We start from the raw sequence: 24,624 nt of genomic DNA on the forward strand, positions 1-24,624 counted from the left end.
GCCCACGCTTTGTTTAAATCAGAGGAAGTCGCGCAGGCCTCTGGGTTACACGTCAGCAGTGCGACACGCATACAGTTCACTGTGCTCTCATTTTAGCAATGTTTTAGTTGTCTCTGGTACACTTACTGCCGCTTCTCCACAATGGACGTCCAGGGTTCTCCAGCCCTGGTGCCTAGCAGCTCTGCACAAGAAGTTTGGCCAGAGGAGAAATGGTCGTGCCCAACTGAGCCTGGTTTCTCTCGAGGTTTTTTTCCTTCACTTTAGTCAATTGGTGAAGATTTGTTCCTCGCCACTGTCGCCACTGGCTTGCTTGGTTTGGGACTTGTGGAGCTGCGCATCGATGGATTTGCTCTTCAGTGTTTTGACTTTCAGCAGTGAAAATTAAACCACACTGATCTGAACTGAACTGAACTTCAACTCTGAAAACTGGACTGACAGTTTCAATTTACTAGAACTTCTGTGTTAAGCTGCTTTGACACAATCTACATTAGAAATATTAGAAATAAAGATAAAATATGGAGGGTCAGAGAGCTTTCGGTTTGATCTAAAATGATTTAATTTGTGTTCTTAGTATGAACTAAACATGAACATGAACTGACATGAGGTGAGTAATTAATGACAATAATGGTAATTAATGGTGCCTAGACGGCAGCTCTGCACAAGACGTTTGGCCAGAGGAGAAATGGTCGTGCCCAACTGAGCCTGGTTTCTCTCGAGGTTTTTTTCCTTCACAACAATTTGTGAAGTTTTGTTCCTCGCCACTGTCGCCACTGGCTTGCTTGGTTTGGGACTTGTGGAGCTGCACGTTGATGGATTTGCTCTTCAGTGTTTGGACTTTCAGCAGTGAAATTTAAATCATACTGAACTGAACTGAACTGAACTTCAACTATGACAACTGGACTGACTGTTTTAATTTACTTGTATGTTAAGCTGCTTTGACACAATCCTCATTGTAAAAGCTCTATGGAAATGAAGATGAATTGAATTAATGATAAAACTCCATTAGGAAATCCGGTGCTGTCGTAGTCATCTCCTCTAAAGTGTTATCAAAGATCTGCACAACTGTCTTTCTACCTCATAAATGAATCTGGTGTTCTGTCAAATTGCTTTATACAAAGTTCTTTGAATTGTTTTGTAATGAATTGCTTTTATATATTGTTGGCTAATGATTCAAATAAAATCTTGTTAATCAAACTGAAGCCCTAATCATCATTTCTGTGAGTTTTTTAAATGACTTCTTCAAGAGTTCACACATTTAGCTGATGATTGATTATAAGCTTGTTTGGCATGCTGTCCCGGGAGAGAGCCCTGAACTCAAAAGATCCTCGAGCTCTGGGCTCCCTCCCTTTTGTAGGACGAGAGGGGAGATTGAGTTCAGGTAGATCTTGAGAACTCCCCCGCTTATTTGTGGTTAATGATGAATTGAGTTGGCTAGGAACTTGACTACGGTGCCAATTTGGTTTAGTCAATTTACTTAGCACGCATGTCTTTGGACGGTGGGAGGAAACCGAGGAACCCCACGCGAGCACATGGAGAACATGTAAACTCCGCACAGAAATGTCGACTGGCCTGACTATGATTACAGTAAGAATAACGTTAATATCGTAATACTAGTGGACTTGCAACAAATTATATTTATACATGCAAATAATTATAGCAGATATTGTCTCCTTATGAACTGGTGAATATTTACTTGAATAGTAGGTGAATATTATTGCACTAAAATGCATTTTATTAATATAATTCTGTAAATTAATGTGGTTTCTCATTTTCAGCTTTTCTGATACAAAGTTACTCTCAAATGTAGTAAAATGAAGTATTTACTTTTTCTATCTTAAAGTGCACTGAACGTGTTATTTTTTTTTTTCAAAAAATCATAAAAATAATATTATAATCAATTACAATAAATAACAATAAAATACAAGTAAAAGCATGTTTAGTGTGACAAATCCATGAAAAACTTGTAACTATGATTTAGCTAATAACTTTTTTAAAATGTTATTTATGTATGTTTCTGTGCTTGACGATCGGGTTGTTGTGGTCCTAACCTTTGACCATTACCTGTTCCACAATGCACTGGACCCTTCCTGCAGGCAGGTGTTCCCACGTCACTCCTTTGGGCTGAGCCTGGCCAGGTTCCGTAAGATAAACCCGGGGCATGAGTCACTCACATACGAGTCCCAACCCCAGGCTTGGCTTCAGTTGGAAGATTGTCCTCACCCCAGGTAGAGTTGGAGTATTCTGGGGTTTTGTTGTTGAGTGAGGGAAGAATACAACATGAGATTGAAAGGCGGATTGGTGCAGCGGCAGCAGTAATGCAGTCAATGTACCAGTCTGTTGTGGTGCAAAGGAGCTGAGATGAAAGGCAAAGCTTTTGATTTACCAGGCAATCTAAATTCCTACTCTCACCTATGGTCTTGAGCTTTGGGTCATGACTGAAAGAACAAGATCTTGGATACAAGTGGCCTAAATGAGTTTCCTTTGCAGGGTGGCAGGGTGCACCCTTATAGATGATGTGAGGAGCTCTGTCACCCAGGAAGAGTTCGGAGTAGAGTCGCTGCTACTCCACATCGAGAGAAGTCAGCTGAGGTGGCTTGGGAATCTGTTTCGGATGCCTCCTGGAGGCCTACCTAGGGAGGTGTTCCAGGCATATCCCCACCGGGAGGAGGCCTCAGGGAAGACCCAGGACTCGCTGGAGGAACTATGTCTCTCGGCTGGCCTAGGAACGTCTCGGGATTCCCCCCGGAGGAGCTGGAGGAAGTGTCTAGGGAGAGGGAAGTCTGGGGTTCTCTCCTAAATCTGCTGCCTCCTGCAACCCGGCCCCAGAAAAGCAGATGATACTTTAATTTATTTTTTAAAACCACACTCCTACGTCATCTTGTGGTTGGCCTCAGATTTGCAGGTATTTGGGTTCTATTTTAATGTCAGAAAATAATTGAGAGACTTATTGAGTTTATACCACTTCACTTCGGGGTCGCACAGTGGATCACAGTTTTAGTTTGAAAATGCATAAGTTTTCTGTCCACACTACGTCGAAGTTTTCGAGCGCCGAAAACATATTTTTGTGTTCTATACAATCTGTAGAATTTCATTCTAATGAAATTAATATTTATTCATTCATTTTCCTTCAACTTAGTCTCTATTTCAGAGGTCACCACAGCTGAATGAACTGCCAACTTTTCCGTCATATGTTTTACACAGTGGATGTGCTTCCAGCCGCTACAAAGTACTGGGATTTATTTATTTATAGTAGAATAATTGTTTAATTGTAATGATACTCTAATTTGTAATAAATATATTAAAAAGTATTTTTAAAAATAATATATTTATAATTTTATATATGTATAAATAAACGGGGCGTGACTTGGTTGTGGGGCGTGGCTTGTATAAATGGGCGGGGCTTAACTTATCACTCCAAGCTAAAGCCAAAAGTTTGCTGCCCTGCACAAACAAATAAATGATAGCTTAAGTCTATTTAACTGAATGTGTTGTAATTACATGACAAAATCGATGCTGTAAAAGGAAGCTTATAAAATTTTAAATAGTCACATTTAAAGCTTTCACCAGAAGTTTATCATTGACTTAAAACACTAGCTGTGTATACCCATTAAAAAGGTTGTACGGACGCTGTTTTATTCCACAAACTCATTCAACACCTAAATACAATAAATATCTATAAACAATATTATCAAAGTGAATTTCTATTATTCAACACAAACACACACCGCGACACCTATTGGTGAAACTGTTAACCTGCACACAAGGCGAATCGGTCAACGACTCTTTTTGATGAACTGATTCACACATTCCGAGTCATTGAAAGCAAAACATCACTAACGCTGGATAAGCTACTGCAAGACTCGGTTGACATGAGGTGATTTGTGATGCAGCTGTTCACGTGGCCAACAGATCACCTGTGTTTGCCTTTCTAAACGTTTATCGTGTTTACTTTGAATCATAATATGGGGTTCAAAGCAAGTAACGTTACTGGTGAAGCACGTGGACTTGAAGAAACGCGATTTCACGATCACTTCACTAATGTTGTGGCCTTCTTCATCTGGACTGTGGGTGAACTACTACATATACTCGCCATTTAATACGAAAAATCATCAAAATAGTGTGTTGAATTTAGTTTATAATTACCTGCTTAAAGTTAGGCCTCAGTATTTGTTACACTGACATCTCTAAAAGAGTTTCTTCGAAGCCGTTTAAAAACCAATCCAAAAGTTTGCACCCAAATGGTCCTGGAATGTGTGGGCTACAGATGTTGGATCTGAACTTATAACGCGAAGTAAGTAAAACACATCTTGGAAAACTGTGGAAAGCTTGTATTCCTGCATCGTTAACGGTGTTTATGTTTTGCAGTCTCTAAATGTAGCTCAGTCTGAAGTTGCTGCCAGCATGTGGAAGTACCAGCATCCTGACTTTGCTTTATTCCTTCTTGGTGAACTCCAGAAACAGCAGCAGGGAAGTGTCTTCTGTGACACACTTCTGCAGACCGAGGGTAGGAGCAGACTCATGTGTCAGCTTTATCACTTTGTAAACAGATCATTTGAAGACCCTGGTGTTATTGCAATGATTTCTGAGTTGTACATTAGTTAGTAGCCTAATATTGATGACGGAGACTACCACTGAATTTCCTAAATCTGCACTATTTTTACACATCATTAAATAGTACTGCATGTATTGTCACAATTCGAAGAATAATTCCCTCAAAACTGCACAGGCCTTCACCCTACACTTTATCTAGTTATTCGAAGCATATTTGAAATAAAATACACAAAAAGTAGTTTAAAAATTGATTTTTTGGATAATAGTCGTGTCTAAATTACGTTGTAGAGCCAAACATTAAAGTATTGTCAAGTTATATTCACCTCACACATTTTCTCATCAGCTGTAAAACCTCAATAAGCCAATAATGATTTTTTTCCCTCTGTATTCTAGCATCATTCCTAAAAAGGATTTTTTTTTATTCAAGTCTAAAGATTTCAGTAACAAAACAGTTAAATATGGCTCCAATATTTTGTTTAATTTGATTTGTGCTTAGGGGCGGTCAGTGGTTAGCACAGCAAGAAGGTCACTGGCACGTTTCCCTGGACTAGTTGGCATTTCTGTGGAGTTCGCATGTTCTCCCTGTGTTGGTGTGGGTTTCCTTCGGGTGCTCTGTTTTCCCCCATAGTCCAAAGAAATGTGCTGTAGGTGAATTTAATAAACAAATTTTTCTGTAGTGTATGTGTGTATGGGTGTTTCCCAAAACTGGGTTGCAGCTAGAAGGTCATTCGCTGCGTAAAACATGCTGGATTTAGGGTTGTACAATATATAGTTTTAGCATTGATATCGCAATGTGCCCATCCGCAATTGTCATATCGCAAAGATGTGCAATGTTAAGTCTCGATTATAGTCGACCAGAAGCTACAGAATTGTATTTAATCACTGTATTTATTCAGAATTTCCAATTTAATTAAAAGTTTTCTTTGAATTTTTGTCTTTGTTTCTAATCCAAATATCTACATCTCAAAGTGAAAATACAAATATTTAACTTGCCCTACTAGCAAATAATTTAGCTTGTTTTAAAAAAAAAACTCTAATTTTGCCACTATTTTATCTGAATTTTAAAAAAAAACAATTGAACAATTTTTTTTACCTGACCTAAGAATTTTGTTTAAATATACAGACTAGAAATGAGACAAAGCAAAGTTAGAAAAGCATTTGTTACGTTGTGATAATTCAATTTCTGTACCTGAATACTGTAAGACTCCCCAGAAAAGCGTCAAATTGTGCTATTCAACTATCTTGTAAAACTGTATTTAAATCACAATATTTATTGCAGAAAAATAAAATATCTCAATATCTGATTTTTTCAATATCGTATTGCCCTAGCTGGACTAGTTTGCAGTTGGCAGTTCCACTGTGGTGACATCTGAAATAGAGACTGAGCCAAAGGAAAATGAATGACTTTTCTCATTCTGTAGTTGATGAGCTTGCTGACTGCAGAGACCTTTTTGCTACCTAAATTATCCACATTATTTCAAAATTCTTTTTGTAAATGTGCGAAACTTTTGACTCCACTAAAAGTCAGTAGCTAAAAATAACAAATGTCTGTAAACAATAAAGCAGTTTGTGCTACTATCCAATGTATTTACATTTCTGTTATAAAATAACGCAATGGGAATTACACTACCTGACAAAAGTCTTGTCGACTATCCACGCTTTAGGAACAATAAATAATAACTTGACTTCTAGTTGATCATTTGCTATCAGAAGTGGCTTATATGAAAGGCAAAGGCCTCAGGATTACACTTATTTTACCAAAATCAAATATGATCATGGCTTGATTTTGTAATAAGGACAATAAGGTCTGAGTTTGCTTAGACAAAAGTCTTGTCATTTAAAAGAAATAATGAACAGTGTAGAATATAAAGTCATGCTGCAGTGGAAAAAGAATGAATATTTAGAATGACTCCCTTGAACTTGGAGGACTGCATCCATACATCTCTGCTGTGACTCAAATAACTTATTAATAAAGTCATCTGGAATGGCAAAGAAAACGTTCTTGCAGGACTTTGTCAAGATTCTTTGGATTCGTCTTCGATGCCTCTTCCTCCATCTTACCCCAGACATGCTCAATAATGTTCATTTCTGGTGACCGGGCTGGACAATCCTGGAGCACCTTGACCTTCTTTGCTTTTAGGACTTTGATGTGGAGGCTGAAGTATGAGAAGGAGCGCTATCCTGCTGAAGAATTTGCGCTCTACTGTGGTTTGTAATGTAATAGGAAGCACAAATGTCTTGATACCTCAGACTGTTGATGTTGCCATCCACTCTGCAGATCCAGTGGCGTAGCGGATGGGCCCGCAGGGCACGCACCGCGGGGGGGCCCCGCGTGATTAGGGGGCCCCGGTTTATCGCGATTTTCAATAATTAAAAATCCACCGGCAACCGCAATAATCAAACTCTTGGGAACAACTGTGGTCGGAACCAAAGTTCACAGGTCTGTGTTCTCTGAACACCTCTCAAGCGGTGGACTACTTCATTCTGATTGCTTGCCGCCAATGTTGCAAACTTAGCAACTTTGTCACTAGATTTAGCGACTTTTCAGACCCCCCTAGCGACAAATCTAGCGACTTTTTTGTGTGTTATTGGAGATTTTTTTAGACTGTCATTTGTCCATATTGTACCGTCCCTACTCTTCTCAACGAGCTGCGTGTGATGCCGCCGGCCCCTCCCCCGCCTCACAGCACTGACAGGCGGCCCAGTCAGTCCTCGTACAGCAGCCTCTCCCACCTGCAGCCCGAGAGCAGATCACCCCTCTGCGTACCGACGACAAATGATTTAGCACAGGCAGTGTGAAGGTATTTCTTTTGTACAGTCAAACCGATCTACTTCTCCTTTATTTTAACAATTTAATTGGATCGTTTATTCTTTTCTTGTTCACAATCACAGATATTTTAGTGACAGTTTCTGAACTTGTTCTGAGTTTATTACATATGAGAGATTACTGCACATTCACTACACATCTATACTGACATACTGTATTCAAACAGCAATAAATGTAGTGAATAAACATGCTTATATAAAGTGTAGTGCAATTATAAATACCCCTTTATTAACCATAGGCTGTTAAACAAACAGAAACGGTAAAACGTGATGACATCAGTGATATGCAAATTGACGTATGACGTATCCCCCCCTCTTCATCAGGGGGCCCAGTCAGCGATCCCTGCAGGGGGGCCTCCGCATTTTGCGCTACGCCACTGTGCAGATCTCTCGCACGCCCCCATTATAAATGTAACCCCAAACCATGGTTTTTCCTTCACCAAACTTGACTGATTTCTGTAAGAATCTTGGGTCCATGCGGGTTCAAATAGGTCTTCTGCAGTATTTGTGATGATGGTGATGCAGTTCAGCAGATGAGAAATCTGAATGATTAATCTTGCCACTTTTCCAAACGATCAACTAGAAGTCATATTATTATTTGCTGCTCTTACAACTGGGATCGACAATAAGATATTTGTCAGGTGGTGTATTAGTTGGCAATATTAGACAGCATAATTAGATGTTTTGTGCAACTAAAAGTTATTAGAAGTGACTGATATAAGTTTGGTCAGGGTAAAAATATTCCCCTATACGCTTATGGAAATCAATAAGCTACGGTAAGTAATGTACAGATTTTGTCCAATGAGAATTGAATCATTGTGGTTTGCATTTTTGAGATGATGTCCTATGATTGACAGGTTGTTGCACCTTCGCACAGTTATGAGGAGGCAAGAATAGTTAGGTTCTTGTATAGTTATTAAGCCCAGTGCAGTATGTTTTCTGTGGCTCTGTGTTGCCTGTTCTTGAAATATCTTTTCTACTCTCCTCAGGTGTGTGTGTTCCAGCTCACAGTTGTGTTTTAGCAGCTCTAAGCCCGGTCTTCTCGCGAATCCTGTCCTCTTCTCCTGCTCCACACGCGGGACAGAACCGGCTGCTGAACCTGGAGGCTGTGGGATCTCATGCTTTGCTGAAGCTGGTGGGGTTTCTGTACACTGGAGAAATGGAGATCGAGAGCTGGAGTGAGCATGAGAGAATAATGGCTGCTGCCCTCAGACTTGGACTTAGAAGTCTTTTGGAAAAAAAGCGAGTGTTGGTTAAAAAGGGCGTTTTGGAGACTGGCGTACAGACGGAAGAGTGCCCGAGGAGCCAGGAGAGTGAAATTGTGCCTGAACCATTGAAAGTGCAGAACAGCACTGCAACTTCAGTGCAAACTTGTGGCTTGTTGGACCATGAATTGCCGCCATCTTCATTACATGATGAAGCTAATGGAACTGAAGGTTTTAATTTGGTCAATAAAGTGACTGGTCTTTCCCACGCTGACCATACGGAAGCGTCGGTAGCGAACCGTCGAAACACAAAGACTAAACGGAGTTGGAAAACGGCAAAGAGGGAAAGCCAGTTTAGGAGAATAACTCGGCAACAAACTCAGATCAAGGTTTATAACATTGAAGGGACAAAAACGAAACAAATTGAAGTGGTGGAAAGGAGTAGGAGAGTATCAGGCAAGGACTTCCAGAAACTTTTAGAGAAAAAAAGAGGTATTTCTGAACCAAAAGAGGCCCAAGTGGACCAGCTTAAAGTCAAGATCAAACTGAGTAGAAGGAGAGGAGCTTGCTGGGAAAGCAATCTCCTTGTTTCTGTCCAAGGCGAGAGTGAGAATGCAGAAGAAGTGAAAGAGTGTGCACCTCAAACGCAGGTAAGAATTATTATTCTTTTTATTTTTTTATTATTAATATTTTATTTAGTTTTTATTAATACTTTTTAGCTTAGTCCCTTTATTAATCAGGGGTTGCCACAGCGGAATGAACCGCCAATTATAATTCAAAATATATTTTTTGCCATGTGTTACAGAATTTGGTCAATAAAACAAAGTGTGTGTGTGTGTGAATAACTAAAACATGAATAACTGATAATTAAAGAGCCCATATTATACATGAAATAGGGTCATATCTTGGTTGTAAGGGTCTCCAACAACAGTCTAATATGCATGCAAGGTCAAAAAACACTTTCATGGTCTTATAATCTGCATTTATTTTTACCTAATTATCCCAGCGACTCCCGTATGAATCGTCCACTGATTCATTTGTTCCCAAACCCCTCCTTAGCGCGAAGCTAATCTGCGCTGATTGGACCGATGACAGTCTGTCGCGATTGGTCGACTGCCTTCAGTCAGAGAGTGAAATGCCAAACAGCTAATCAGCAATATAAAAAGTAATCACAGTTCATACACGCTCGATAGTGTAGGCGTGGATTTTAGCTGCCACACACACAAACACACACACACACCTCCGGACGATAACGCTCCCGCTTCTTACCGCACCCGCCAGGTTTTAGCCTGAGAACCCGCTCCGTTTTCTGCCCGCCGCGCCCAATCCCGCTAAAGAGTGGGGGAGAACACAACCAAAAATCACCCAGCTATACAGTCCAGACAGCCAAGCTGTCTGTATAAACACACACACAGCACCAAGCACACAAAGCTCGTTCTCTCTCTCTCTCTCTCTCTCTCTCTCTCTCTCTCTCTCTCTCTCTCTCTCTCTCTCTCTCTCTCTCTCTCTCTCTCTCTCTCTCTCTCTCTCTCTCTCTCTCTCTCTCTCTCTCTCTCTCTCTCATACGCGCGCGTGCGCACTAACACACACACACACACACACAAGCACCAAGCAGACTCTCTCTTTCTAATTCGCATAGCAATATCCGTGATATTGCTAGACAGCCCGCTCCCGTCCCAAATTAAACCCGTTACCGACCGCTCCCACGATTTATTCGGAAATTTATTCCCGCGGCTGTCCCCGCGCCAGATTTCTGCGGCGCGGGAATAAATTTCTGAATAAATCGCGGGAGCAGAACTCTAGCACGGAGCTCCATAAACAAAGCAACACGCGTCGCGTTTTTAACGTGACTTTGCACGCGATAAGAGAATATAGCCAGTTAACCTGATACAGTACATGCGGTTACAAGTAACAAATCACAACTAAATACATTTGCAAGCTAGAGTCAACGAGGCAACTTTAACCGCACGTACTTACACTTGAGAAATGGAAGAAACCCATCCTGACGTCCATCAGTAAGTTACTCTTTACTGATCCTTCCTTCAACAAACGCCGATGAAGTATTCTTTGTAGCATGTAGCTTCCAGAAGTTTCCAACTGCTTGGTTATAATGCTGATGTTTCATCTTTGGGTAGAGACTCAATATAATATCCATCTGCAGTGTGACGTTCAATGTGTGTGTGTGTGTCTGGGTTTCTATGTCAGAGGGCGGGGCCTCAGGTTTGAAATCTCCCGGGTTTGCGCGTGCACGTGAATAACTTGGTTTCGTTCGTACGTCATGGCGAAACACCTAATGAATCGGTATCAAGGCGACTCGTTTGAAGCACTATGAGTTGACTCTTTTATAGATGAATCAACCGTTTTAAACACTGTATTCTTACAGATTTAAGCCTTAGCTGGATACTTCACTTTACTTAGAGCTGTGTTACACACTACATGGAGGGGTATTTTCAAAAACCCATAATATGGGCTCTTTAATATTAACGAGGGATGCTCCGATTAGGATTTTTGCAGCTGATAACAAGTACTGTTTCCTTGTCATGATGACTGACTGATACCAAGGACCAATTCTGATGCCTTCAAGCTTTATAATGCATGAAGCACATTTTTAATCCAAGTATTATACATAAGCTTAAGATAGTTAACCATTTAGTGTGGACATGTCATGGTCAGAAGCAACTTTACCAAACAAAAAAGAAGAAACAGATTAAAAAATGGCCAGAAAAATCACTAATAAAGCAATTTGAAAACATTGCAAATTATGGGAGAAGAATGCAACATGTATCAATGAAGCTTGGAGTGCACATTTGATGGATAAGGAGTTAAATTCCACACCTTTAAATCCATTATTTCTTAAATAAAAGGAAATAGGTTCATAAACTCTTCTTATTACAATACATATATTACAATAAGTTATAATATTAAATATTCAAGTTAAATAAAATATTACAAATATAAACAAAATATATACAACTTGTAATATTTTCAGCCAGGATTTAATGAACTTGCGATATTGTTGAAAACACAGAATAACAGAACTGCTTTGCAAACTTGTATGCTTGCAACTACACCTCTAGAGCTGTAGTTAGAAGCAGAGTTCTTGGCAGTGTTGTATTGCGCGTTATCCCCCTATGCCCTATTTCTTTTGAACGTTCCAGCATTTAAACTTGGAAAGATTAAAAAAAAAAACATTAAAGTCATCACTCTTACATGTAATTTGCTCTCTAAAAGTTTTTTTTACAGTTCAGTTCATCTTCATATTGACAATCGTATTGCTTTTGCACTACACTTTGAAAACATTTATGCTATTTTGAACTCAGCCGGGGCTCATGATGAAAGCTATAGGTGACCTATTACTTATAAGTGGAGTTTACATCTTCAAAACTTGTGAAAACAAAATATAAAGCATACGCTAATGCTTTTAATTTATAGTAGGTTATTCATTAATATATATGTCTGTACCTGTATTTACATGGGCCTGTTGGTTAGAACATTTCTGCAGTGGTTTGAATGTCAAATTGTAAAATTAGACTTTTCAAAAAATAAATAAATAAACAATACCCTACTTAATAATAATAATAAAATTTTTATTATTATTTTATTGTTATTACATTTATTAATACCCTACTGTAAATTACAACCATTAACAATTTATATAATTGGATATGACGCGACGCAGTGGTGCAGTAGGTAGTGTTGTCACCTTACAGCAAGAAGGTCGCTGGTGCAAGCCTTGGCTGGGTCAGTTGGCGTTTCTGTATGGAGTTTGCATGTTCTCTCTGTGTTCGCGTGGGTTTTCTCCATGTGCTCCGATTTACCCCATTGTCCAGAGACATGCGGTACAATTGTATTGGGTTGGCTAAATTGTTCATAGTGTATGTATGTGTGCGAATGAGTGTGTATGGGTTTCCCAATGATAGGTTGCGGCTGGAAGGGCATCCACTGCGTGAAAAACACATGCTGAATAAGTTGGCGGTTCATTCTGTTGTGGCGACTTCAGATTAATAAAGGGACTAAGCCAAAAAGAAAATGAATGAATGATTGTGCATGAGATTAGAATACGTGTTAGCTTTTGTAATGAATTGTTTTATATTATTTGTAAAGGAAACATAGGCCCTATATATTCCGTTTACATTTATTTCAGTTAAAATGAAAACAAGTACAGGCTTTTATCAAAACTAATATTGTTTTTTTTTTAAGTGTTTGTGTTAAACAATATAACTTTATACAAAAAAATTATGGCCATTTTCTCTAAAGAAGTTTTTACTTTGCCCAGTTTAGAGCATCATTGTGTAGGTTTTACACTATAACTAACTTGGTTCAAACGATGGATCTGTAAAAGAAAAACTACGTTTTTGGGGAAACACTCACTATATTGTTAATTTCCCAAATGCATCGTACTATGATAGTTCAGCCATGAGTTATGCCGTTGTTTGGGAAACACACCCCAAATTAGTGAGTACCTGTTGAGTCATAAAATGTGATTATCAGCCGATACCGATCTCTGGCCGATAGATCGGAGCATCCCTAGTATTCACATCAGTATGAACATTTTTACATTAAAAAAAAAAATAAAAAATTAAGAAAATAATTTAACTTAAATAAATTTTTATCAACTTTTTAAAACTTTTTTTCATCAAGGGATCCTTCATTTGTAACTGTGGTAGTAATAAGAAATATTTTATTACATTTTAATTATTTATTATAAACTAAATTAGCATAGGGTTATACCTTCTTGTGCTAAGGATCTTGTTAACACTGAAGTAAAAGCACAAAAAACTTAAATAAATTTTGTAGAAAAATTATTAAAATATATATTGAAGTGTAGTAATATTTAATAATATCAAATAAATGCTCTAGAGACTTATTTCCAGAGATTTATAAAGTGCTGCTTAGATTATTTACAAATTATAAATGTTGTATTTTAGGGCTGCACAATATATTGTTTGAGCATTGATATCGCAATATGTGTGCGCAATAGTTGCAAGATATGCAAATTCCAAATTTGCATTTGATTATTTAATTTCTGTAATCAAATACTGTTAGACTCTCCGCAGAAACAGCCATAAAACTCAGTGCAAATGGGCCATTACGTTCCTTTCAAAATTATAAACTTTTTTTTTCACTACTATTTTAGAGCTGCCCGTCTGGTACACTTCCTGGTCAAAGTCTTGGTACTCTCACCCCGCCAACAGACCTCACTATCTCACCCTCCAATTCTTCCACACATGCGTCTTCAGATAAATGTCTTCGTACTCCACATCACGTGTTGGTCTCTTCACCTTTGGATATACCAGCCTTACCTTCGAGTTCTCCTCAAGCAGAGGAATCTGATGAACAAATTGCCATGCTCTTGGAGGACATGTTCATGATGGGCTTAAACATCCTGCCATTGATGCCTCTGGAAAGAAATCTGGATGAGCAAGCCCAGCTAGATCCTCTTCAGGACCTGAAAGGTGGGCAAAGGGGCTCTTCTCAAAGTGCTTGTCTTTTTGTGCAAGGCAGTGAGCCAGAGATGAGGAAATCTGATGTTAGCAAAAAAACAGCACCGGTTGGGTCTCCTGGAGAAAAAAGTGAAGGTAAAGCATCATTTTACAATGTCTTTGGTTTGTGTTGTGTGCTTAAATTATTTTTGGTGCTCCTTGAATTCAACAAGTCAAGTGATCTTTATTCCTTTAGGACTTGCAGTAGATTTACAGTTCAAGCACAAGTTGAAGCAATTTTTCAGGTAGTTCATCATTTGAAGCAATGTCTTTGTTTAGCTTGAGTCAGTTTAGTATTAGTTCAGTTCCAGTGTCAACCATTCAACATTCTTGATCCAAATTTCATTTTTTTCTGACAAGATTTATTTCACTGTCGAACAATCAGTACTAAAATTTTAAAAACGTCCATTTCCCACTAACATTTGAGCGCTGTTGAGTGCATTCTTAGAGGTGCTTTCACATCTGTAGTTCGGTTAATTTGGTCCGAACCAAGGACAATAAATGATACATTGTTGCATTTTCTGCCTTCTTTGGGCGGTTTTCACACCACACTGCTGGCTTTGGTCCGAACCAGTTGAAAAGAACCAAAATGCACTCATCTGACAAAATCCACATCTCTCATTGGTCAGATGTTGTTGAACATAGTTCCTAAACTGCTTATCGATTGGTCAGAATTCATGTGTGGGAAAATGGCAATGAACTCCCGCAAGTAAACAAACCGGCAGACACAAAATGTTGCTTTTTACTATGGAGGGACGACTACACTGACTGATTGTGTCCCTGCTTTAGACAAACTATACATTTGGAGAATGAAGCACGGCTGCGGCTTAAAAGCAAAATTTTAATGCATCGAACGTCACTTCAGGAGGAGGTGTGAATTAATTTAGCTAAGCTGCATCATGGTCATCTTGCGGAAATATTACCAACAATCCATCAGGTCATGTTTTTTTCCTACCTCTCTGTTAATAAGCACTGTCAACAAATATTTTTCCTCCATATCCCATAATGCATTTCTCAAAGGACCCTCTCATTTCTCTGCCCTCGCGATCTCGTGAGTTCGTTCTTCCGAGGACACCTGGCAAGACCGGTCTCCACAGGAACCCAGGTCCATTCTCTGTGTTCTTGGAATTGAGAAACAGCCATTGTGTTCACGTACTCAACAGAAATGACTGTGATTGGGCGTAAAGGTCATCATTTCACCGAACTCATCGCTGTTAACTGAGTGTAACCACAGATACAGGGACACTGGAGCATTTTAAAGCCATAAAGATCAGTCGATTCATCAGCGGATCGCTCGTATGTGAGCTTATAAACAGTCCGGTTAATTGAAATGAATTGCTCCAGTGTCCCTGTATGGGTAGTTACACTGAGTAAACAGCAGTGGGTTTGGTGAATTGATGACCTTCATTGCCAATCACAGTCATTTCTGTTGAGCATGTGAACACAATAGCGAATAGTGGTTTTAAGAATGCACTCAACAGCGCTCAAATGTTAGTTTAGGAAATGAACGTTTTTAAAGTTTCAGTGCAGATTAATATCGATTTCCAGTATCGTGACAACACTCTCTATACATACATAATCCAAATTTGCGATAAATCTTGGGTCAATAAAAATAAGTGTCCACAGAAAATAAAATAAACAATTTTATATTAAATCCTGAAGTATAAAAAAAAGCATAAATGGAAACAAATGTGGTACTTGTGTTAATAAATGGATCATAATTTATAATTTTTAATTTCAAACTTATTGAAAAGTTGCCCTACATTATATCACCTAAGCTTACCTTGCCTTGACCTTGGGTTTGCAATTCGTTGCTGGTATGATGACGTATTGATATTGGATCTTGGGCCCAGGGTCTGCAAGTATGTGAGTTACTTTCTGTTTTTTAAGTAGATTTAAAGCTGTCGATTAAGTTTTGCAATCAAAGGATGGGGGATATGGCAAAAATGCATTCTCAATAACTTTATTCCATTTTAAACAATATTGATGTATATTTTGATATCAGTTGTTAATGCTTCCAGATTTAAAAGAGTTACCCCAACAATGACTGAAGCCCCAAAAATGAGAGGGTTAAATTGCATAACCTATTTTCACTGGCCAAAAAATTGGTGCATACCCTAATAGCAACACACTTTTTCTAGGGTTAGAGGAATAGATTCTAGGGTTGTCACGATACTGAAATTCAGTACAAATCGATACTAAAATTTTAAAAACATCAATTTCCCGCTGTTGAGCATGTTCTTAAACAGGACTGATCTACAATTGTGTTCAACGGAAATGTCCCTGTATCTGTGGTGACACTCTGTAAACAGCTGTGAGTTTGGTGAACTGATGACCTTCACGGCTAATCAAAGTCATTTCTGTTGAGCACTTGAATACAATGGCAAGTCAGCGCTGTTAAAGAAAGTACTCAACAGCAGGAAATGGACGTTTTTAAAATTTCATTATTAATTGGTACCGAATTCCAGTACCGTGACAACCCTACTAGATTCTCATTGTTGCACATTTCTGCTGTGTGCTTAGATCAATATAGAGTTAATAAAGTCCAAAGCTTATTGTTATTGACATAAATTTTATTGCAGTACGATATAATATCGTTTATTGGCTCAGACCTTTGCCAATCTACTTTTTAAGTTGTCATTTTCTTTCTCCTGTATTTCCTTGATCTTTTGACATAAACGATAAACCTATTTTAATAAAAAAAAAGGTGTCTTTTCCACATGCCTGTATATGTTATGCTCAATGACAGTGGAACAATATTTCACCCAATTTTTGAAGAAATATTTGTAACATTAAAGCAGACACTTTACTTTTGTGGTTTTATTTAGTTTGATGCAGACACTTAATGGGACACTTTTAGAAAGAAAGAAAGAAAGAAAGAAAGAACGAAAGCAAAAGAGAAAGAAAGAAAGAGCTCTTTACCCTGACTTTACCCATTATTTTTCAGACAGCATAGACTTTCAAAATCGGTCAAGCACTAATGCAGTGGAGCTTCTGTTGTCACCTGGACAGGACAACTTGAACACAGTTAACAATTTGGAAACTGTGGTAAGAAACTCTGATCCTTCACTGGTTGAAGGCTTGTTTTTAACCCCAAAAACCACAGTTGCCCCAAACCAGCCCTCTTCTGGAGCCAATCCTATGACCTACATACCTGCTGAGTGGCCAGAATTCAAACTACTGCGATGCCTTTCCCCCCTTGAATCCGAAAATGGAGACAGTGACACTCCTAAACAAAACCCATCACATAGGCAGGACCCTGAAATGCAAAACTATCCCTTTTGGCTTTCTGAATCGCCCGTGAAGTTGGACTTCCCTCTAAGCTTAATGATTAATTCCTCTTGCCCACGTTCACAGCGTGACCACATCGCCTGCCAAAATCGATCAAGACCTGACCTCAAAGAAACGCAAAAATTGAAGACTTCCTGTTCACAAAATAGTTTAACACATGGGAGCAGCTCAAGCCTTATTCAGCCTGATGTGAGTGATGCTACTCAGCAGTCCAAACAGAGAGAGACCGGAGGTCAGACTCAAAGGTCAACAGCGAATCAGTGTCAAAATCATGAAAATGAAGCTGAGGTTCAGCTAATGGAATCTAAAAGTGATGACCTGCTAACCAATAATGCACGAAGAGTCAGCGCCCGAATAATCAATTCAAACAGAAAAATGGCTGTAGAGGGAAAAAGGAAAACAGACACTTCTTCACCCATCAGGAGGAAAAGGCCAAAGATAACAAACGCTAAACAACACAAACATGTAGATGTTGTACCAAAACGAAAAGTCACTCGTGTTGCAAAAAGTCGTCGTGGCAGACCTCGAAAATTCAAAATACCAGATGTTTCCTTGTGTAACAATGAAATTTTGCCTTCTGGACAAGGTGATTGTGAGGTGGAAAAAACTAAGACAAACTGTGAAATTGAACACGGAGAACTATCAGTTCTCCAGGCGTCGACAGTAATGAAAATGGCCGATGTTAACGCCAATTCTGCAATGGTAAATTCTCAAGTAAAACATACAGATCATGCGAAAGGACCAAGCATTCTCGATCAGATTTTTCATCAGACTCTTCCGAGCCTTACAAGTCAAAGTTCTCAGACCATCGGTCAACAACAAACATCAAATCTGCAAGATTCGTCTTTCTGGCTTCAGGAGTCTAGAGGAGGCAAAAGTGAGGATAAAAACAGTAAATTAGCCACGAATAGCATTAAACAGATTGATCATGGCATTTGTGCAAAAGAAGAGGCCATGATAAATGATGTAGTACACAAAGAAGTATTTGCAAACCAAACAAAATCTCTATTGCCATGTCCAGAAGAAGACGTCATCACTGAATTAAATAATGCACCTTCAATTCCAAATATACAGGACCAAATAATTGAGATTTCTGTGCCATTAACATTTGAGGAGGACATCGTGAAGGATATCATGATGCCTGGTGATGATCAGGATGAGATGTTGCACATGAAGACAGGTTGTGTTGTTACTACCAATGAACTGACGGAGATCGAAGTCAATTTGTGTGAAAATTCTCAGCCAAACTTAGCTCCTAATGAGCCTTCATCTGAGGTCATGGACAACGAAAAAGACATGGACCAGGGTGTTAAGTGGCTGACTGATTGTTTGGAAGATATAGAGGAGGATTTAGGCACGTACAAAGACATCGAGATGCCTGAAGAAGTGTCTGAAGAAACTGACGTTCTGAGGGCTCATAAATTTGTAAAGGAAAATGCTTTGCTTGCATCGGGTGATGTGTGCTGGGAAAACACTAATGGCTGGGATGATGACAATGATGAAATTAATGTGGAAGAGGACCAGTACAGTGCGGAGGCTGCTGAGGACAAGGAACTGAACGAAGGACGTATTGCAAGTCCTATGATTGCCGATGATCCTTCGAATAGAGGTAATATTGATCAATTTAGACTTGTACATAAATCATATTCACACCGTAAGCTTTACCCACATTATTGTTATTAGCTATGTTTTATCATAGATCTCAAACTCAATTCCTGGAGGGCCGCAGCTCTGCACAGTTTTGCTTCAACCCTAATCAAACACAGCTGATCCAACTACTCAAGGTGTTCAAGACTACTAGACACTAGTAGATTAACTGTTCAATTAAGGTTGGAGCAGAGCTGTGGCCCTCCAGGAATTGAGTTTGGTGATTTATGTGTGTATTTTGGAATATCGTATAAAAAGACGCTTAATTGAAATGGAAAGATGCTCATAAAATTTGAGAATGCACATTAAAAACTTGCACTTAACCAAGTAGGTTAAACTTTTTATCCGTTAATGTTTATGAACAACTATGAAAAAAAAAGATATACTGAACAAATTCCAGCATGCAAATAAAAAAAGTTAAAAAAAAGTTTTTTTTTAATTTAATTTTTTTTTATTTTATTTTTTTAATTTATTTATATATTTATTTTTTTAGATCATGTGATAACAAAATGAGCATGGTAGTCAGGGCTTAATTTATGCTGGAACACTCTGGATCAGGATTCGCACCTCATTTTACCGATCCCCCTCCTCAACTACCCTCCTCCCCCGTCTGCTGTTCACTGTCTTCCGCGACTCCCCAACCCTCTTTACTTTCATCCATAACACCCTCACCACCCCACTCTTCACTTTCGTGCACGACTCTGATCTGTTCCGGGACCTCGCAATTCACAAACTAAGCACTGGTGATGGTATAGCATTTATGAAAAAACTAGTGGACAGATCAAATTATAAAACATCTCAAATGTTGTTTTGGTCATTCTAAAATCCTTAGCCAAAGTCAGTCATCAATGTGGTTTGGTATTATTATCTTCAGTGCTTAATTTGAGCCGGATCTTGCCGGATCCTGTTCCAGGCAAATTCAGATATGTGTTTTGCGTTACAGTGTTTATTTCCATTGATCCAGCATTAACTTTTGGGTGGTGAATACCTGCATGTGTGTGTGAGAGAGAGAGAAAGAATGTGACTGAGTCTGAGGCCCCATTTACACTAGTGCATTTTAGTTTTAAAACGGCGTTTTAGAATAAAAACGATCCAAGTCCACACTAGCGTTTCACCCAGCGTTTCTGAACAGCTCTCCGTCCACACCAAAATGCTGAAAACGCACATCACGTGACCACACACACACTATCAGGCAAGCGGTGCAGCCTATCTACCCAGATGAGAGCTCTGCTCGTCGGACTGCTCATCAAGCATCTCTCGCTGGATCTAATCTCACTATATTTATTGAACGTGATATTTCATTCATCTTGTTGTCTATGTCTAACAACATATTCCCAGACTTTGGTCATTGGAATCTATTACCTGTTCTCAGATAACGCGTTTTGGCTAAGCGCAAAGATAGGTTGATAATTAATGTAACCACATAGCCTACATTCTGTATATTGACTGATCGCTTGCCTTTATTTCCTATAATGTATAATATATATTGTGCTCATAAATGCAGCACAACGCCTCAACATTTCTGCTGTCTGTTAAGTTGCTAATATCAAAATGAAAATAGGCAGTTCCTTAAATCGTGTTTTCATTTTATTGTTGAGAAAGTAAAACAACGTAGCCAGGGTGATGTGAATGAGTCATTTTTGCTTGGCACATAATAATGAAATGACCTGAATGCCAGTGGTGTTCATGAACTGAATCGTGGTGTTTTATACAATTTATGTTTGTAGCTGCATGTTTGTTTTTTTTTTATTTTCATTTTTATGGTTGACCCATAACATTATATGGCACATAATAGTTATAGACCGTTTAGAAATGTTATGCTTTTTTCACTATAACTGCTTGGTAACGTCGTGTTGTGGGAAAACTGAAATTGTTTGGCGGATGTTAGTCACGGTAATTTTTATTTCCTGGTTTTGTTCGGGGAATTATTCATTTACAAATTAAGCACTGATTATCTTTCAGATGTTTCTTGAGCATCTGCACTCATTTAGTCACCTCCAAAAGCCACCATTCATTGCATTTCTGAGCCAACTAATTTATTATGTAAGAAAAAAGGCCCACAGCGGTGTCTCCTGCCACAGCAAATTTAGTTTTTCTGTTTGGTATTTGGTGTAATTTATCAGGAAGTGACTATCATCATCTCTTTGGCTCATCACAAATGTTTTATTCGCAAATGTTTTATTCGATATTCCAGTTTTGTGCTTAAGTGTAATTCGCTACTTTGGTTTTTACACCTGCAGTGCAGAAGCAGGTTTACAACCAATGCTATGTAGTTACTGATGTGGAAAAACCAGTGTCAAACAATGCAGTGTTTCAATATTATTGGTTGGATGCTTAGCAGTTGACAGACAAACGTGTACCTCACATTATCTATATTTCCACTGTTGGGATTAAGGCCAGCTTTTCACTGTTAACTTCATAGTATAGTCTATAACAGTGGTTTAAAAAGTAGGGGTTGGGACAATGAAGACGGAGCTTGTTAATTTCCAAAAATCTAATTGGTTAAATTAAACCATTAGAATTACCATATTTTATCAATAAGATACTGAAGATAAAAATAGTAGTTTATAGTTACTATAAAGTTACTATAGTAGCTTATAGTTACTAGTTCAATTGGATTGGGACTCCTGGGGTGATTACATTGTATTAAAGACAGAGCAATAGCATCAGATACGTCAATAGCATCTTTCTGGCACATTTACAGCACTCGCATACATTAAAAAAAATTTAACGAAGTATAGACATGGGCCAATTGGTGTGTGTGTGTGTGTGCGCACCTTTGCATGCAAGGTTTCTGTATTTATACCCACCTCAGAGGATATTGGGGGTCGCGAGTCACTGGCATTGTTATTTTGGGAGTCGCGGGCTAAAATGTTTGTGAAACCCTGGTCTACAATGTATAACATGAAAAACAACAGTGCTCGATAAAGTATGTAGACAAGTCACATGCTGCATTCATCCAATCGCGACAGCTAGCTCTGCAAATAATTAGAATAACCCAGGAGATTACAGTGTGACACATCAGAATACCCAGGATTGAATATTAAATCGAAGTATTTATACGTTGATGTTTAAATATGTTCAAGTCTGCGTCAGTCAGAATTTGCTATGACTTTTATTTCAGTATGTTGATGTACTTCGTACTGATGTTGATGTACCTTCAAATTGATGTCATCAGAGAAGGACCACCACTCCAAACGCAGAAGCAAATAGTCAGACTTTGATTGAAGATTACTAAAACTAACTTTTTTTCCAGTGTATTAACTTGCACAGATTAATTATTCACCAAACAAATAACAATGTTCACTAATAAAACATTGCTCAACATTGTAAATCATGATTTCAAAGTGACTTTTTAACAAGAAAACTTGGGCTTATAGAGTGACCTAAGGTTTACTTTTTCAAGTGTGGATATTTCCTCTCTGATAATAATAATTAATATTCTCGATTTCTGTTTTGTCCTTGTAGTGCTGACAGCAAAAAACACACAGGAAATAATAAGCACAGATGCTGCTTGTGTCCAAACTGAAACTTCAAGCATTGAGAAGCCACATGTGTGCACTGAAGAGGTTTCAACATTGCTGCCCAGCTCTGATTCAAAAGAGGACACTCAGCCTGATGAGGAAGACATTGAGGTAGATGTAGAAGGGTCTGTTGGCTCTCCTTTAGGGCTTTTGGCAGCTAGACAGATCGTCAGATTGACCATTGAGAGTCCACTGGACCTAGAGGATGAGTCAGAGGATGATGAAGAAGAGGAGGAGGTGGATGTCACCGGAGAGGAGACTGATTGAATTTTTTATGTTCATGTTACAATTTATTAACCTTAATAATTGTTGTCAATAGCAGATGTTTGAGCAAAGTTCTCAAAGCCCCGAGTTGATTATATCAAATGGTGAGAAGAATCATTTTTGTCAGTTTGTTGTCAAGAGATTAAGCCTATCAATTTGTTTTCCGTTGTCTCGTACATGTGTAAAGTTACATATTAAAAGTATGTAATTAAAATAAATTTACATTATATATAAGTTCATATTCACTTGAATGTGTGGTAATTATTTGAGATACTACCGTAGATGTTCAAGAAGAAGATTAATATTGGCATTAACAAAAATAGCTTTAATTTTAAACGAATGTTTTTGTTTTATAACTGAGTTGATAAACTGACAATAAATAGCTGTACGTGTGTGTATTTAAGAAAGGTTTTTAGTCTAAAAATTCTGTCAATTTTAGTCGTATTTAAAACAATAACTATATAATACGTTAAGAAAGAATTTTGTTGGTCTGACTTCTTCTTAAAAAGGTTATAATAGGTCCTCTTTAAGAAAGATGTAAAATAAGTCGCTTATATCTCTAAAGCATGTATGTGTAGTTTCAGCTGGAAACACCCCACAAATAATGTTTTATAACTCTTTGAAACTGCTCCTTTTAGACTTTGACCCTAAGTGTGAATTTTTGTGACTGTCACTTTAAATTCAAATGAGGTCTTTTCAAAAGAGGGCGGAGCTACAAATGCCTGTGTGTCAGCATAGTGGCAGATCCAAAAAAAAGAAAAGGCTGCGTCCGAAACCGCATACTTCCATACTGTATATTACGCTTAAATCGGTATGCGAGCCAAATGGATGTCTGAATTCATAGAATACGAAAATAAGTATGCGAGAAGTACCCTGATGACCTACTGCTGGGGTGTCCAACCTCGGTAGTCCTGGAGAGTTTAGCTCCAACTTGCTTCAACAGCTGTCAGGAAGTTTCTTGTATATGTGGTTAGAGCTTAATTAGCTGGTTCAGGTGTGGTTGATTAGGGTTGAATGTAAACTCTCCAGGACACTGGGCCTCCAGAACCAAGTGTGGACACCCCTGACCTACTACTTCTATAGAGAGTTGTGCATCCCATGCATGGTGCGCTGTCCCATGGTGCCCCGCGAGAGAATTCATGAATGGGATTGAAGCGACACAACTGAAGTTGCAACCTGATTAAGGCTGCATTTACTTAATGTAATGTCCATGGTGTGATTTATGCATGTGATGTTTACAACAGTTTTATATTAGCTTGTATTGGTTACGTCGTGGATAGTGTGTGCTCTCTCGTTAACATGCTTATAGACTTGTGCTACATGACAATATCAAAGCTTTTTTAGTCCTCGTGTTTGAGATTTAAGTTTTTGGACTTGTGAATTGCAAGGTCCAGGAACAGATTGGGGTTACAAATCCGGCATGTTACCCTAGGATGTAGAGGTGTCGCGCACTAAAGTTTTAAGGGGGGTTGGTCGTCATGGATAAAAGTGAAAGAAGAGCCAGGGGTAGGGGGGTCGCGGAAGAAAGTGAAAGTGAACAGCGGACGGGGAGGAGGGTGGTAGAGGAGGGGGATTGGTAAAATGAGATGCCAGGCATAAATAATGTTCCGGCATAAATAATGCCCTGGGCTGCGTCCGAAACCACCTACTATTCAGTAGGTACTGCATTTGAATTTAAACGTACTACTCGGTCGTTAGTAAAGTACGTTCTATACAGTATGAATGTGAAAAATAATAAATCAATTCGGACGTACTACATCTGCCATTTTGTCATAATCACATGACCTTCCTGTGTCGGTTGCGTCGCTTTACTTCCATTCATGAATTCTCTTG

General features: G+C 38.7%; 1 protein-coding gene across 2 annotated transcripts; it reads left to right on the forward strand.

Moving 5' to 3' along the window:
- The first annotated feature begins 3,845 nt into the window (after nucleotides 1-3,845).
- On the forward strand, nucleotides 3,846-23,030 carry LOC137495814 (uncharacterized). Of its 2 annotated transcripts, none has more exons than XM_087237553.1 (6): nucleotides 3,846-4,291; nucleotides 4,366-4,504; nucleotides 8,367-9,232; nucleotides 13,720-14,161; nucleotides 17,013-18,965; nucleotides 22,472-23,030. In XM_087237553.1, exons 2-6 carry the CDS (start codon nucleotides 4,402-4,404, stop codon nucleotides 22,792-22,794), a joined length of 3,687 nt encoding a protein of 1,228 aa, XP_087093679.1. In that variant the 5' UTR covers nucleotides 3,846-4,291; nucleotides 4,366-4,401; the 3' UTR covers nucleotides 22,795-23,030. The 2 variants fall into 2 exon arrangements, with proteins under 2 accessions (XP_087093679.1, XP_087093680.1); XM_087237554.1 differs by having other exon boundaries at nucleotides 13,720-14,038.
- The last annotated feature ends 1,594 nt before the right edge of the window (nucleotides 23,031-24,624 follow it).

Source organism: Danio rerio, chromosome 1 (assembly GCF_052040795.2).
Source record: "Danio rerio strain M-AB ecotype USA chromosome 1, GRCz13ab, whole genome shotgun sequence".
In the NCBI taxonomy this organism is placed as follows: Eukaryota; Metazoa; Chordata; class Actinopteri; order Cypriniformes; family Danionidae; genus Danio; species Danio rerio.